At 32.4% G+C, this 16,622-nt stretch overlaps 2 protein-coding genes across 2 annotated transcripts; both read left to right on the forward strand.

Moving 5' to 3' along the window:
• The first annotated feature begins 4,372 nt into the window (after window positions 1–4,372).
• LOC147480190 (uncharacterized) lies at window positions 4,373–5,278 on the forward strand. Its single transcript, XM_086578582.1, has 3 exons — window positions 4,373–4,765; window positions 4,832–4,979; window positions 5,193–5,278. The coding sequence occupies exons 1-3, from the start codon at window positions 4,373–4,375 to the stop codon at window positions 5,276–5,278; spliced, it is 627 nt and encodes a 208-aa protein (XP_086434708.1).
• A 45-nt stretch (window positions 5,279–5,323) lies between these two features.
• Window positions 5,324–5,677, forward strand: LOC147480191 (uncharacterized). Its single transcript, XM_086578583.1, has one exon. The coding sequence runs from the start codon at window positions 5,324–5,326 to the stop codon at window positions 5,675–5,677; it is 354 nt and encodes a 117-aa protein (XP_086434709.1).
• Window positions 5,678–16,622: the final 10,945 nt, after the last annotated feature.

Raw genomic sequence — 16,622 nt, forward strand, 5'->3', positions numbered from 1 at the left:
TTAATGTAGAATGACAATAAGGTAGCTTATTAGTTGATCTTAGTTCCATACACGTACAGGGTGCCACTAATGTAAACATAAGGTTTGTCATTGTGCATGTAAGATATTACATTATCTATTGCGCGCAGAATGAAAATTCATTAGTTGCTAGCTACAGAATTTTAAAGAACATATTATTTGCTATTATAAAGTACCAAATTGGCAAAATTATGCTGCAGCCTTTTACAGTAACTCTACCATAGTATTATATATATATATATATTATATATATATACACATTTACATTCAACAAACCTCCCCAATCCGCATGCAGATCGATCTCTCAACAAAGCATTTGCGCACGTTAAAAATTGCACCTAATTGTCATGCCATTCATTAAACACAAATTAAGTAAAAACAACCTAAAGTTCTCTAACCGCAGTAACAAATTAAATTAAACGTACGTTTAGAAGAATAAACGGTAAGACTCAAAGATTTTCGTGTATAAAATAAATCAACAGAGACATCTACAGGTGCGTGGCTTAACAGTTAACACCACATACTTTCATAAAACTAAACAAACCAAGTGGATGGCTTATAAACCACATAGTTATAATATAATATATATAACTGAAACAACCAATTCTGAATACAAACATCAAAGAGCGTTATTACAGTTTTAAATAGGAAAGCTTTACAACTTATCAGTTTCATAACATGCCAAGAAAATCTATACTAAACAACATCATTAATAAGCAAAACCAACAAATAGGAGTGTGACGAAAAAGAATATGATGATTACTAACTATATAAATAAACTATTAAGCAATACTCAATTTTTTAAGAACCTTAAGCAACTTTATTATCCACATTGTTAGTGGATCAAGACCTTATTTCTACAAGCACGTAAGCACATAATAATGTGTGGAAGTTTGTATTGCTCGATCTAGAAGTAAAATGCACTCACTTAACAATTGGGTAATAGAAAATCAAACTCTTTCGTAACATGGATTAATTCGCATCGCCAAAGATGAGAATGACATTAGATAATTAAATTCTGATTAAATTAAAGAGACACTTTACGGATTATTGTAGAAAGAATTGAATTGAAAAATATATTACATGTGATAGGTTTGATGCATGAAGACATGATTCATAGCTTTTCTATTAGGATCCACTGCACACTAAGTGATTAGCTTTTCTATTTGTTGTTTAAGCAAAATAAATTTGTTGTATAGTGATAACATTTACATTCAGCTCAAATTTTGTAGGTGTACGTGCTGCACATCCTGGTTAATTTACAGGTTATGCTCCTTGCTTGTCAGCTCTGGCTGTTAACACGTCTAATAAGTAAGGATTATAAAAAAGGAATTTCACGTCTCTCAATAACGATACGGACCTACTTTTTAGATATACTATTGTGACTCATTATTTGGATACCGTTAGTTTGCATTCATTTGGCCCATAAAATATCTTCTCCTCAGATATATATATATTTTTGTTTAATAGAAATCAAGTAAATTGGTAAATAGATCGATATTGAGTAGATATATCCAATGATTTATATTAAACCCCTTTTTTTTCGAGATATATCGAACAGAAAACAATATGTTTTTTTATATCGCCGAATATAATCGATATTTGAAGATGAAGATATAATCGATATATATCGGTTGACTTTTGACCAATTTTTAATAATTTAAAATTAAATTTGAAATATCCGATATATTTAGATATATCTCAGATATCGAGATATATCGGTGAGATATCCGATATTTTAGAAACTTTGCTGGTCACCAAAAAACGCGAGATATCCGATATATCCGAATATATCTCTCTCTTTTAACGATACGGACCGATATTTTAATCTATATTGTGAATTTTTGGGCCTTGGTTTGCATTGCAATACACACAGACACATTTATTTGTATTACAATTAGTAGGTCGGTTAAGTAGGTCAAATTAGTAGGTCAGTATATCATTACTGCTTAATAACTTTGTATTAGGATTTTAAATCACTATATATGCACCTTCTGTAGTCCGTACTTCGTAGTGATCCAAAATCATTTTATTTAGGGTTTTTTAGACATTGGTCATACTACTACTATGAAATCCAGAAATGTTGAAATATTAGTTTGTGGTCGTACTTCTGTTACTTGACCGTCAATCAACTTAGTTGACTGTGATCATGTTGTTTGCTCTTTTGAAATGAGCAGAATTCCTTTGAGTGTGCGTTACACGTGCTTACAAGTAGGACTAATCTCTAATATCTAACTTACAAGTATAACTAATTAAACTCTAATATCTAACTTACAGTAAGACTACTATTTACTTGAGAGTTCTAATGGACCATTCAGATGTAATTTGATTCCCATATTAAGGAATTTTTTTTTCACGTTCTACAATAAATTGCCTCGAAATTGGCTGATACGTTGCATAAACCAATTCTCTCCGTGGAGAATAAATTCAAAACACTGCCTTCAATGTCATCTTTTACGTTAGAAATAGTAATATGTATGATAGATAAGAAACTAAACAACATATAACCAACATCGGACACACTGTAATTATTTTAGGATCTATAGGATTTTCTATTAGAGTAAAAAAAAAATTTTGTTTGTTTATTTTTAATCGTGCCAGGATTCATATTTTCACGACACAGTTTTTGATCGATGGATGTTTTACAAGTGTATGTATTGAATCTCTGTGAGTATCAAAAACATGTATCCAAGGAAAATATTGTTGGAACGGATTATAGAAAGTAGAATTGTCATTCAATGTTCAAGTAAAAACTTAATATGTTCCATTGCTCCATCTCATAATGGACCGAACATGTAAAGTTTATATGAACTTTTATGTCCTTGATTTGGATAATATGTTCCAACATCCTACTAGAAATATACATATTTATTTCTTTTGTGACTAGTTACTTTGTAGTGAGATACTCACGACACCGGCCATAGTGCTTCTTCTATGCATTTGTTTTCTAAACAATTTTTCTAATTTCCTTATTCTATGCATGTGTTTTCTAAACAATTTTTCTAGTTACATTTTGTTTTTTGATTCTCTGCAAGGCATATATTATGGAACTGGAATAAAAACTTGCAAAACTTAAAGAGTATAATGAAGAATTGCAGAAGATCGAAACAGGAGTATTGGAAGATACACATTGTCTAAACTATCGTCCTCTCTCACTCTTAAAGATAAGTTAGTATTTAACCCATATAATAATATCATCGTTAGGCCATAGTCCGTATTGTAAGTTAAATATTAGAGTGTAGTCCTACTTGTAAGCACGTGTGATGCACGCTCAAAGACATTCTGACCATTTCAAATGAGCAAAACAACATGACCACAATCAACTGAGTTGACTAACGGTCAAGTAACAGAAGTAGGACCAAAAACTAATATTTCAACATTTTTAGACCAAAGTCTAACTACCATAGTAATAGTAGGACCAATGTCTAAAAAATCCTTTTATTTATTTATTATTATTATTTTGCATTTTCTAGTTTCAATTTCAACTGATTTATTGCATGCATAAGTGCATAACTTAACCTACTGTACATTTTATTTATCTTTTCTTGGTATGTATAATGATACATGTATGTTTCTAGTTGTTTACTCTTAAGTTACATACTATGGTACCTATCATTAGTTAATTTGTATAAACGTACTAGATTTAGCAATTCCCTAAAATCTCAATATTTTGAAATGTATGGGTCAATGACTAAATGTCAATGTTCTAAAAAATGATAGGCGGTAGCCGGGGCTAAATCTCAATATTTTGAAACGTATGGGTCAATGACTAAATGCCAATGTTCTAAAAAAGATAGGCGGTATCTGGGGCAGTGGGAGAGTGCCTAGCTCTAGATGGGCTAGGCGGGTTTTATATATAATATTTGCCATAATTCAAAAAATAGACACAAACAAAAGTATTGATGCATTACAAAAAGGCGTAACAGTTGAATAGGGTGACCAAGAGCGATTTCATATAAAAATACATTATCTTTATTATATTATAGTAGCACTTGGCATTTAGCTTTCTAAAAGCATCATCAACGCATTTCTAAATTTTGTTGTGACACCTCAGCATTTTTTGTGGATAAAAATGCTTAAAAATGAGTCAAGTACCAACGCAAAATCCAAAAATTTCTTGTTTCGATTTCGCACGGCACAAGTTGTCCCGTCCAAACAATTTTTTTTTATAAACGGCAAAAGTTGTCCTGTCTATCATTTTCCTCCATTTCTATGGCGCCAAACCATTTTCGCGCCCATCGTTTCCATCCATTTTCTATGCTATATATCAGATGAATCATAGGTGAAGCATCCATATTTTTTTTTTTCATTTCTTCATCTCCTCTCATCAATCATAAACTTTTTATATTTTGTCATGGGTTATAGTAGTCATAATAGCAATTGGTGCGAAAGAGTCAGTGAACTAATTTTCGACGACGATAATGAAAATGCCGCAATCGTTCAACAAATACAAAGTGATGCAGTTGTAGTGGTGTCAATGATTTTGGCTTTTAACGCTTTATCTATACCAAAATGGGGTGGATCTGTTGATGGTAGAGAATACACTAACCACGATCGTGTTGGTGCGCATGAACGATTGGTGGCTGATTATTTTGTTGCTAGACCAACTTATAAAGCAGGTAAGTTTCGTCGTAGATTTCATATGAGAATACCACTTTTTAACAGTATATTGGAAGTTTGCACTAATTTTGATCCATATTTTAAGCCTCCTTGTGATGCTCTTGGTTTGCCTGGGATTTCGGGTTTGGTAAAAATGACAGCTGTAATACAAATGCTTGCTTATGGATGTCTAGCTGATTCAATGGATCACTAGATAAAACTTGCTCAGAGTACGACCCGAGAATCACTTCATCATTTCTGCAATGCAGTTGTCAATTGTTTTGAAGAACAATACTTGAGAAGCCCAACGGAAGAAGATGTAACACGCTTGCTTGCAGTAGGTGAAGAACGCGGTTGGCCAGGTATGTTGGGTAGTTTAGAATGTATGCATTGGGTATGGAAAAATTGTCTAACTGCGTGGCATGGAACTCATTTGGGCAATGCTAGAAAAGCGACTGTGATTTTGGAAGTAGTTGTATACCAGGAGCTATGGTTTTGGCACGCATACTTTGGAATGGCTGGATCGTGTAATGATCTTAATGTGTTAGATAATTCTTATTTATTTGATAATTTAGTCAGAGGAACAACTCCAGCTTGTGTTTATCAAGTTAATAACAATCCTTACAACATGAGTTACTACCTTGCTGATGGAATATATTGACCATGGGATACACTGATTCAAACAATCTTATCTCCTGCTACTCCCATGGATACTAACTTTGCAAAAGCGCAAGAAACAGCTCATAAAGATATGGAACGTGGTTTTGGTGTTTTACAGGCTAGATTTGCAATTGTTAGCAGCCCTGCTCGTCAATGGGACAGAGGAGCTCTATCCAGTATAATGAAGACATGTATTATACTTCACAACATGATTGTTGAGAATGAATGTATTGTACAACTTCCAAAGTGGAAACCACCTTCAGATGAACGGTTGCGACATGAAGTTGAGATGCAGAGTAATGACCATCTGTTTGTGCAAAATATGGTAGCCAGGATATTAAGTATTCGTTGTGGAGCTACTAATCAACAATTGAAGAATGATCTGGTTGAACATCATTGAGCACGTTATGGTGCACGCCACAACCAAAGGAACAACTAATAAGTTTGTTTAAGTTTGATTTGTCTTAGTTGAATTTTCTGTTAACTGTGTTTTTCAAGTGTGCTTTATGTATTTTTTGTTAAGTGTACTTTCATCAAGTTTGTTTTATTTAAATAAGATTGTGATTTGTTGAATAAGATTTGCACATATTTGAAATTAAAAACGTTACAACATACTTGAAATTAAAAACATTACAACATACTTGGAATTAAAAACGTTATAACTAAAAATCATCATCTTCATATTCTTCATTTTCATCCCTCAGAAATGGATTGGGAGAGCGTGCTCGCCTACCGCGAGACTAACTAATATTGTTTGTTGATCTAGAAGAAGAAAAATACCCAAATTGTTGAGAAGGATGAGTTGGAATGTATGGACTAGGAGGGGTTGGAATGTATGGAGTAGAAGAGGTTGGATAATTAGGAATAGAAAGAGTAGCAATAATATCTTGTTCTTGTTCAACCCACTTACAATAGATAGCTGCTTGTTTAGCTTCCCAAAATGTCAGTTGAATACCGCTACACTTGCTTAGATCAAGCATCATGATATCTTGTTCTTTCTGTGCTTCAAGCCTCAATATTTCGTATTCTTTTTCCTTTTTCATTGAGAGGAACATTTGTCGTTTTAGCTCTGTTTGTTCTTGCAGATATTTTGCAGTTGTAAGTTGATTATCTCGACCTCCTCTAGAATTTGTGCCATTTGGTGTGCAACTTCATCAACATCTATTTTCTTAAATTTTCTTCCCTTTGGCCGTTTTTCTGATCCGGGCACTTCCCTCGATGGTTGACTTTGTTCATCTAACGAAATATTAGCTATTCCAATATTGTTAGCGGTTGATCCACCATTAATATCACTAACATCACTACTATAAGTGGTTCTCTGTTTTTTTGAACTACTATCACTTCTAACTTGATAGAAGTGATTCCCTTTGGACTTAAAATTAAAATCCAATAACAATGCTCAAATATAAATGGTTCCTTTTGAACAATTAAAAAAATAGTACGAGCTCGTGACATTGTATCATCCGCATTAGTACTACTAGCAGTCACTCTCAATCATAATAACCTTGAAATAAACTTACCGCATGTTGGATGATGTGAAAACGTGCTTGAACCGGTCCACCAGTTCATGGTTGCCCTACATGACCATGACCGGCTCATATGCTTGTTCATTTCCATTAGCAATTTTCTCAAAAAAAACATGTCTATTTTGGTCCGTTCCAACAACTGCATCTTCTGAAATAAAAATCCAACTATGACATAAAATTTCATCTTCTACAGCTGTGAAATTTTTTGAACGACCTTGAACATAGGCATGTTGGCTATTTTCTTGACTTTGGTTTTCACTATTTCTACCACCTCTATTTTATCTATCTCTAGACCTTTGTGAAGACATTTTGTGATTTTGGTGAAGAATAAAAAAAAGAAGGAAGAAGATGAAATGAATTGATGAAAAATGAGTTCAACAAATATGCAATATATATAGCCCTAGTCCAACGGAACTAAATATAACCGTTAATATAGCCGTTAATTCCAACGGTACATTTATTAAAAAAAAATAATATATATATATATATATATATATTGGACGGCAAAACTTGTCCCGTCCCACTCTTGGACGGAACAACTTGTCCCATGCAACTCATTTTTATATTTATGGCGAATTTGGTTTTGGATTTGACAATTGTTAAAATGAAAACGATGTTTTGATAGCGCATTGGTGACGAAAATTGTCAAATAAATTGTCAACTGTCACATTAGAAATCGATTATAACAGCGCGTTGATGATGCTCTAAATAATTCAAATCTTAAGTTTTCATGGGCCTTTTATTTTCAACATTTAATAATTTTTTGAAAAAAAATGTGCCCGCCTAGAGACTGATTAGTCCACCTAGCCCGGTTTCGAGATCAATTTGAGGTTAAGCGCCGCATACCGCACTAGAGACCGTCCCGGGCTCCCGGCTGATTAATTTTTAAAACAATGTTCAATGCTGTAGACATATTATGCATCTGAACATATCAGGAGCCCGGTTAGCCAATTTAACCAATATAAGATATGAGCTTTCGTTGTACTTTAGATATTGGCCTGGACAAATTGAATGACGGATCAAGATCTATTTAATTTGGATAAGACTTGCTCTTCTTAGTTCTTAATTACTTGAGAGATTATATAATTAAGGAAAAGTGCGCTTAAACAAATATTAAAGTATAGAATAGAGTTGTAAATAAAGGAAGATGAGCTATATATCTTATCCTTTATTAACCCGTCTCTGAAGATCTCATGGCCTCATAAGAATGATTAAAAATGAACAAGAAACCAAGAAACCAGACAAATTACCTTCTTTTTAGTATGTCTATTAGTGGCTAGGAATGGAGACAAAGCACATGTGGTACAAGTGAGAGTACCACGAAAGAGTCTAGAACTATGATGGAGAGGTTAAAAGTGTAGAAAATGAGAAGAAAGAAAATAGTCAATATCTTTTAGGCGAGTTGACGAGACAATCAATGGGTTGGCCGGGTGGGTGGTGCAAAGTGCACAAGCCCACGCGCTTATGTGAGTGGGTCCATGGGGTATTTTATCCATTCTGCACCAATGTCTCCCTTGTTGGGTTGCTTTGCCTCTGTTGTCATTTCTATGTTGGGTAAGAATCTCTGTGCCATTAAATCCAGTTTCCTTCCGTACGTAACTCCAGCGTCACCAACATGGAAAATCAACTTCATATATATGTATCCTCAAATTGTAATATTTGTAATGAAGGGATAGAGTATAATACGTAAGGCACTTGAATATTGAATGCATATATAAGTGGCATGAATTTGAAATCATTGGCTACATTGAACACGATATATTCGACATTTCGACCTCCTCACCCATATCTGGTATTGGTGAAAAACCAAGTACTTTTCGAAGTTGTATATACACCTGTATGACTGTACGAGTATGAGGACAAGAACGATAGTGACTGATTAATGATGCATTGACATATATAAATAGTAATTACAAGAAAGAAAAGGTAACATAACAAGAAAAAAAGAAAGATCAAAACACAACAAAAATTGAAAATGAAAAAGGAAATTGTACGTATGTCTACTGATGTTCTTCTTGACTAAGGTTCACTCATAGCCACCTGAAGAATAGAAAGGAGAGATGCCTCCACAATTATAGAAGATACATTTGAGTGGAAGACCATTAAAAAGTACATACCTCATTCTCACCCACCATCAAAAGGGAAATTGATCATGTAAAGCTCAAGTTGACACATCTCAAGCCTAAATGATTTCATCATATACATTGAGGTTCAAGTGTTTTGGTCATGAAAATTACGACATTATTGAAATTCTAGTATCAATTTAAGCTTTAGATTCATTAGAATGACGAAATTATTGTACCACCAAAGCTTCACGAGGCCCGATTTTGTTTCACTCATCTCTATGGAAATATTAGGAGTAATCTTGACATAGCTACTGCTGTGCTGCATGATGTTTTGTTAGAGATAAGGTTGTGATTGTTTACGCTGAAAATTTGAAATACTTTCCAGGTGGAACACAGACAGGATGAGTGAAGGACTTGAGGATACAGTATATGTTTTCTGGTCATTTCAAAACTGCAAAGTCGTTCATGTAAATTTGAATTACTTTTGGTAGGATTTTGACCATGGAAACACCTACCAATTCAATTAAGTTCTCCACACATCCCGGTTCAAGTTTCTGACGAAAAGTCGAAAAGTTCACAAAGTTGCGGGCAAGAACGACGTGCACTAAAATTGTAGATGTTGTTCCTCCTTTGCACTTATCAATTATTCCTCAAGTTGAACTGATGCTTTTGTGGATTATCAAGATCTTAAAAGAAAAAGAAAATGCAAACAAAATAAAATAAAAAGCACTTTTAAGTTTTAACGTACTACTAGGTGGTAAGACAATACAGTCATACAGATGAGACTTCAATTCTAACAGTATGTTGACAAAAAAAACGTAGTCAAGTTGAGATTATTGTAGTAGGAGAATCAAATCTTCCTAAGAAACAAAAAAGTATGTAGAGATTTGAATTAAGAGAAACCACAAAGCACAAAAAAGAGTATATCTAATCCATCAAACAATACTTAATTAGCTTATCTAAAGAACAAATTGGCCATTAAGTGAAGTATATCAGTATGACAGCGTATGTATATACTATATACTATATACTGTTCACTTCCGACATGAAGTCTATCACTCTATCGAAGTGAAGTATTAATAAATCTTTCTTTAGGGGTGTGACTTTAGTATATGACTAGATATTGGACCCAGCCTGGCATCCGTCCGGGATCTATTAAATATTTTATGTACTGAAAAGGCTTTACAAAATGTCTAACACAAATTTTCGAATCAGAATATATTTTTATTAAAAATAAACCGAAATACGTTAATGAGCAGCGATTATGGTGCATAAGTATTTAGAAACTAAGAGATCAAATTGAGATAGCCTCTTCACTTTGTGTTTTAGGATATTAATCCGTAATTTTCGAATAGAATTATCTTAAACTCGATCTAGCTTGTATAATAGTTTTCTTATATTTATAGTGATTTAGCGGCAAATTTTCGAATCAGAATATATTTTTATTGAAAATAAACCGAAATACGTTAATGAGCAGCGATTATGGTGCATAAATACTTGGAAACTAAAGGATCAAATTAAGATAGTCTCTTCATTTTGTGGTTTAGGATATTAATCCGTAATTTTCAAATGGAATTATCTTAAACTCGATCTAGCTTGTATAATAGTTTTATTAGATTTATGGTGATCTAGCGGTAAATCATCATCGCTCAGCTTACGTACTAATGTGTACAAATCACTAAAACAGATTGATTGTTTCCATATCCTCAAAGAATACACTACTCCCACTTGAAAAAGATTTATCACATGAACGTGTCCTATGAATGGGTGCCTTTATATTAAATTATTCTAAAAAATATTATTAACTATGCATAGCTATGAGATATAAAAATTATATTAATTACTCATTTAAATTTCTTGCACCACTCTCTATAAAAAGGAAGCATCAAACCTTAATAAAACTCATCGACTTCTTTTTATTGTTAGGTTTAACAATAGAAGTTTGATTAAAGTTTTGTGAGAATGTCCAATGTGGATCACAATAAAAGAATTATGATAAACACTACTTAAAATGCAAAACTATATTTGTCGAGATATTTATTCCCCCTACATATAATACAGATATGTTTTAGGGTTATTAGTTCAATGCATTTGCATCAAATTTTTTATTTTCTATTAATTATTCTTTGAGGTTAGTTTAATGTAGTACGTTGCATCCAATTTCTAAATTCTCATTAATTATTCTTTGAGGTTAGTTCAATGCAGTTGTATCAAGTTTTCGATTTCTCGTTAATTATTATTTGAGGTTAGTTCAGTGCAATTGCATCCACTTTATGATTTCCCGTTAGTTATTCATTAAGGTTAATTCAGTACAGTTGCATCCAGTTTTCGATGTTTCGTTAATTAGTATTTGAGATTAGTTCATTGCATTTGTATCCAGGTTCCAATCTCCCGTTAATTACTTTTTGAGATTAGTTCAATATATCTGCATCCAGTTTCTGACTTCCCGTTAATTGTTTCCCCCTACATATAATACAGATCTCTCTCATTTGTTTACAGTTTACCCCTTGCATTTTAAAGAAAAAAAGATAGAATTGCTTATATAAAGAGAGATTTCATAAGAAAATCCAATTTCGTTTTTCAATCTCAAGGGTAAAGGTTTAATTAAGAATTCGGTGGTCAAATTGGATGGATTAAGCCATTGATCATATCATAGGTCAAGGACGGAACGAAGAACCAACGTTTATTTCATAACCTCCTCTGTTCTCTACTAAGATTGTAATAGATTCGTGCTTTCTCTTCCCCGAGGGGACGGAAGACGCACTAGAATTCCGAGCCACCTATCCAGTATGTGAGGAAGTTTCTCCCATATGTTTTAGGGTTATTAGTTCAATGCATTTGCATCAAATTTTTTATTTTCTATTAATTATTCTTTGAGGTTAGTTTAATGTAGTACGTTGCATCCAATTTCTAAATTCTCATTAATTATTCTTTGAGGTTAGTTCAATGCAGTTGTATCAAGTTTTCGATTTCTCGTTAATTATTATTTGAGGTTAGTTCAGTGCAATTGCATCCACTTTATGATTTCCCGTTAGTTATTCATTAAGGTTAATTGATGCAGATTTGCATCCAGTTTTCGATGTTTCGTTAATTAGTATTTGAGATTAGTTCATTGCATTTGTATCCAGGTTCCAATCTCCCGTTAATTACTTTTTGAGATTAGTTCAATATATATCAAGATCCGGTTCGACTTCCGATTAATTGTTTTTCTAGGTTAGTTCGATAGTTTACAATTTCTAAACAATTTGCATACATGTAAGAGTCTATTTTATAAACTCATTTTCGTTTTGTGTTCATAATTACTCGTAATTACTCATGTGAGAAAGCTAAAAAAGCAGACATTTATGCTTTGAGGTCAGTGCGATGCAGTTACATCCGACTTCCGATTTCCAGTTAACTATTTTTTTAGGTTATTTCAATGCATTTGCATCTAATTTCTGATTTTCCGTTAGTTAATCTCTAATTTTAGTCTAGTGCAGTTGCATCCAGTTTTTGGTTTTCCGTTAATTATTCTTTGAGGTTAGTTCAATGCAGTTGCATCCAATTTCCGATTTTATGTTAATTGTTCTTTGAGGTTAGTTCAATGCATTTGCATCAAATTTCCGATTTTCCGTTAATTATTTTTTGAGGTTAGTTCAATGCAATTACATCAAATTTATAATTTCATATTAATTATTCATTTAGGTTAGTTCAGTGCAGTTTCATCTATTTTTCAATGTTTCGTTATTTAGTCTTTGAGATTAGTTCATTGCATTTGGATCCAGTTTCCAATTTCCTGTTAATAACTCTTTAAGGTTAGTTCAATACATTTGCATCTAGTTTTTTATTATTTATGCTTTGAGGTTAGTTCGATGCAATTATATTTGGTTTCTGATTTGCCGTTAATTATTCTTTGAGATTATTTCAATGCATTTGCATTTAGTTTCCAATTTCCCACCAATTATTCTATGAGGTTAGTTCAATGCAGTTGCATTCGGTTTTTGATTTTATGTTAATTATTTTTTGAGTTTTGATCAATGCATTTGCATCTAGTTTCCGGTTTCCCATTAATAATTATTTGAGGTTTGTTTGATGTATTTGCATACCGTTTCCGATTTCTCGTTAAATATTTTTCAAGGATTTGCATCTAATTTCTAATTTCCTAGTTAGTTATTATCTGACGTTAGTTTAATGCAATTGCACCCAGTTTTCGATTTCTAGTTAATTAATTTTTTAGTTTAGTTTATTGCATTTGCATAAAGTTTTCGATTTCCCATTAATTACCCTTTGAGCTCAGTTATGTATTTGAATCCAACTTCCGATTTTCTTTTAATTATTCAATGTGGTGTGTAATACCAACTTCTACTGATCCATTTGTAGTGTCCTTGCAAACATGACATAAAAAGTAAATTATGTTTGATTTACTATGTAGGATCATCGAAGATTATCCAGTTCCCGATTTTTCATTAATTATTCTTTAAATTATGCATGACTCACTATGTGGAATCTTTAAATATTATCTATGAACGGGTGTTGTTATATTAATTATTCTGAAAAATATTTGCAAATATGCAAAACTATTATATATTAATATTATATTGATCACTCAACTAAATTTCTTATAACGTGAAAACCTCACTCTCCATTAAAAAAAATAACTCACCTTTGATAAAACCCTTCAACTTCATTTTGTTGTTTAATAATAGAAATTTGATTGAAGTTTTGTGAGATTGTCTAATAAGTTGAAATTCATATATATTGAAACTACTTAAATAGCAAGGAGTTCCGAATCATACGGAAAGAGATAAGATAAACATCATTTTAAATGCAAAACTATACTTATCGAGACATTCCCACATACAACATATAACCCAACTATGTTTTGAGGTTAGTTCAATGAATTTGCATCTAGTTTCTGATTTTCCATTATTTATATTTTGAGGTTAGTTCAATGCAGTTGCATCCAATTTTTAATTTCCGTTATTTATTTTTTGAGATCAGTTCATTGCAGTTGCATCCAGTTTATGATTTCTTGTTAATTATTCTTTTCGATTAGTTCAATACATTTGCATCCAATTTCTAATTTCCTGTTAATTGTTCTTTGAGGTCAGTTCAATGCATTTGCATCTAGTTTCTGATTTTCCGTTAATTATTATGTGAGATTTGTTTAATGCATTTGTATCCAGTTTCTGATTTCTTGTTTATTATTTGATAAAGTTGCATTTGCATTTAGTTTCCGATTTTCCGTTAATTATTGTTTGAGGTTAGTTCAATGAATTTGCATCTAGTTTCCGATTTCCCGTTAATTATTTCTTGAGGTTAGTTCAATGCATTTGCATCTAGTTTATTTTTTGAGATTAGTTCAGTGCAGTTGCATCCGGTTTCCGATTTCCCGTTAATTATTTTTTAAGATTAGTTCCACGCATTTGCATAATGTTTCAAATTTATAATTAATTTTTCTTTGAGGTTAATTCAATGCAGTTGCATCTAGTTTCCGATTTTCCGTTAATTTAATCTTTGAGGGTTAGCTCAATGCATTTGCATCCAGTTTCCGATTTTCAGACAATAATTTTTTTTATGTTAGTTTGATGTATTTGCATCCAAGTTTTGATTTTTCGTTAATTATTCTTTGAGGTTAGTTTAATGCAGTTGTATCCATATTCTAATTTTCTTTTAATTACTTTTTAAGATTAGTTTAATGGTTGCATTTGCATCCAGTTTCCGATTTCCCATTAAATATTATTTGAGGTTAGTACAATGTATTTGCATACAGTTTTCAGTTCCCTATTAATTGTTTTTTGACGTTAGTTTCATTCAGTATTATATTTTTTTTAAATATTTGTCATTATTGTTTTGCCATATTTTTTTTTTTCATTTTCTATTATATATTTTGTGATGTTATTTTTTATATAATTGTTTTTAACTATGTTTTGAGGTCGTGTTAAGGATATATTCGAAATAAGTTGATGCTTTATCATAGACACTAAAATTGCATGATTTGTAATAGAGATACAAATCACCTATTTTTTAGCAATTTTTTTTATTTGATCAAATATATAGTAATTGGAACACTAAAAGTGTTTGATTCGTAATAGAAAATTATCTTTTACAAATCACCTATTTTTGAGCAATTTTTTTTATTTGATCAAATATATAAGAATTGGAAATATACTCAAACTCTCCAAATATAAGAATTAGAAATACATTCGAACTCTCCAAAGAGGTTCTATGTACGTGGGATTGTAGGCTATTAGAAAAGACTATATTTCATATTAGAGTGCCACATAGGAGAAAAAAAAACTAACTCTCATATTAGAGTGCCACATAGGAGAGAGAAAATTCTTCATTAGAGGTCTCTGCTTTAGTATATAGATAGTAGACTTCAGATCAATAAAGAATCAACAAGTATATAATGTAGGCATGTTTCTCTCCATTAGTACGAGTAGTTCGGTAGTTCCAATACAAAGTTGGATTTTTTACCCATTGGCCCTAGTCTTATTATGGTAATTAGATTTTGGTCCATAAATATTGAAATATTAGGTTTTAGTCCTATTTCTGCTACTTTACCGTCAGTCAACTCAGTTGACTATGTCCATGCTTCTTGCTATTTTGAAATGGCAAAAATGCCCCTGAGCATGCGTCTCACGCACTTATAAGTTATGTTTCTCTCAAGCTTAAACCAAATACCCAATATATACCATTCCTTCCTTACAACCGATACCACCTGATCACCCTTCATGTTCTCTTATTTCCTTCCTGACAACAGTAAACAAAATAGAAATCTGAATTCAATCAAAACTTCGACAACTCGATTCTCTTTCTCATTTTTGGTATTATTTTTCTTACCAAATTCACCATGCCAAGAGAATATAAATTAAAGGGTACCCTAAATTAAAAAGAGAATCCGAAAATTGGGGAATCACTTAGAACTGAAATTGGAGGAACTTGGAGGAGTTGATTGGGAGAGGAGGACGACAAAGGTACTGTTTGAGAATGTAGAGTTCCAAAACTTAAAATTAAAAGCCAATTGTGAACTGACCGGCGGTAAGTCTTGCTGATTTGCAAGTGCTCCACGTCATAGTTATACTGGGAGATGAAGTTGTAGCTTTTGGTTTTGGTTGAAGTTGAATGATGATGACGATGAGGTAGTTGAGTGGTGGAGTGGTGATATTTAGTGTAACTGGAGGTAGAAGATGAGGAAATAATGATATATCATGATATCCTAGTGTTGTGGGCTTTCCTTAGTTTTCAGGCCCAAATTCACTTATATGGAAATCTATTGTGAGATTTTGACATGTGGCAAGTCAAATTTGTTGGATTCCAACGGTATTATGTAGGTAAGCGCGTGAGACGCATGCTAAAAGGTATTATTGTCATTTCAAAAGAGCAAGTAGCATGACCACAGTCAACACTGACGGTCAAGAAACAAAAATAGGACTAAAACCTAATATTTTAGTATTTCTTTCTGGACCAAAATCTAATTACCATAGTAAGACTATGACCAATGTCTAAAAAACCTTACAAAATTTATAAGATTGTTTTCTTTAGGTGGCTTGTTGTGCTCTAGGAAAAGGATATAAGAGCATTTATCCTCCAGTTATAGATTTCGGAGCAAAATGGAAATTGATATGATCACAATATTTTGAACAATTGAACACGGGTAGGCATAAATGCATAATAACAAGGGTCTTTTTGTAGTACGTCACACTATATTAGTGCATATTTGAGTTTAGTCACACGAAGTTCAAAAATTTGATTTTAGTCACACTCCGTT

Source organism: Coptis chinensis, chromosome 8 (genome assembly GCF_015680905.1).
Source record: "Coptis chinensis isolate HL-2020 chromosome 8, ASM1568090v1, whole genome shotgun sequence".
NCBI classification, from domain to species: Eukaryota; Viridiplantae; Streptophyta; class Magnoliopsida; order Ranunculales; family Ranunculaceae; genus Coptis; species Coptis chinensis.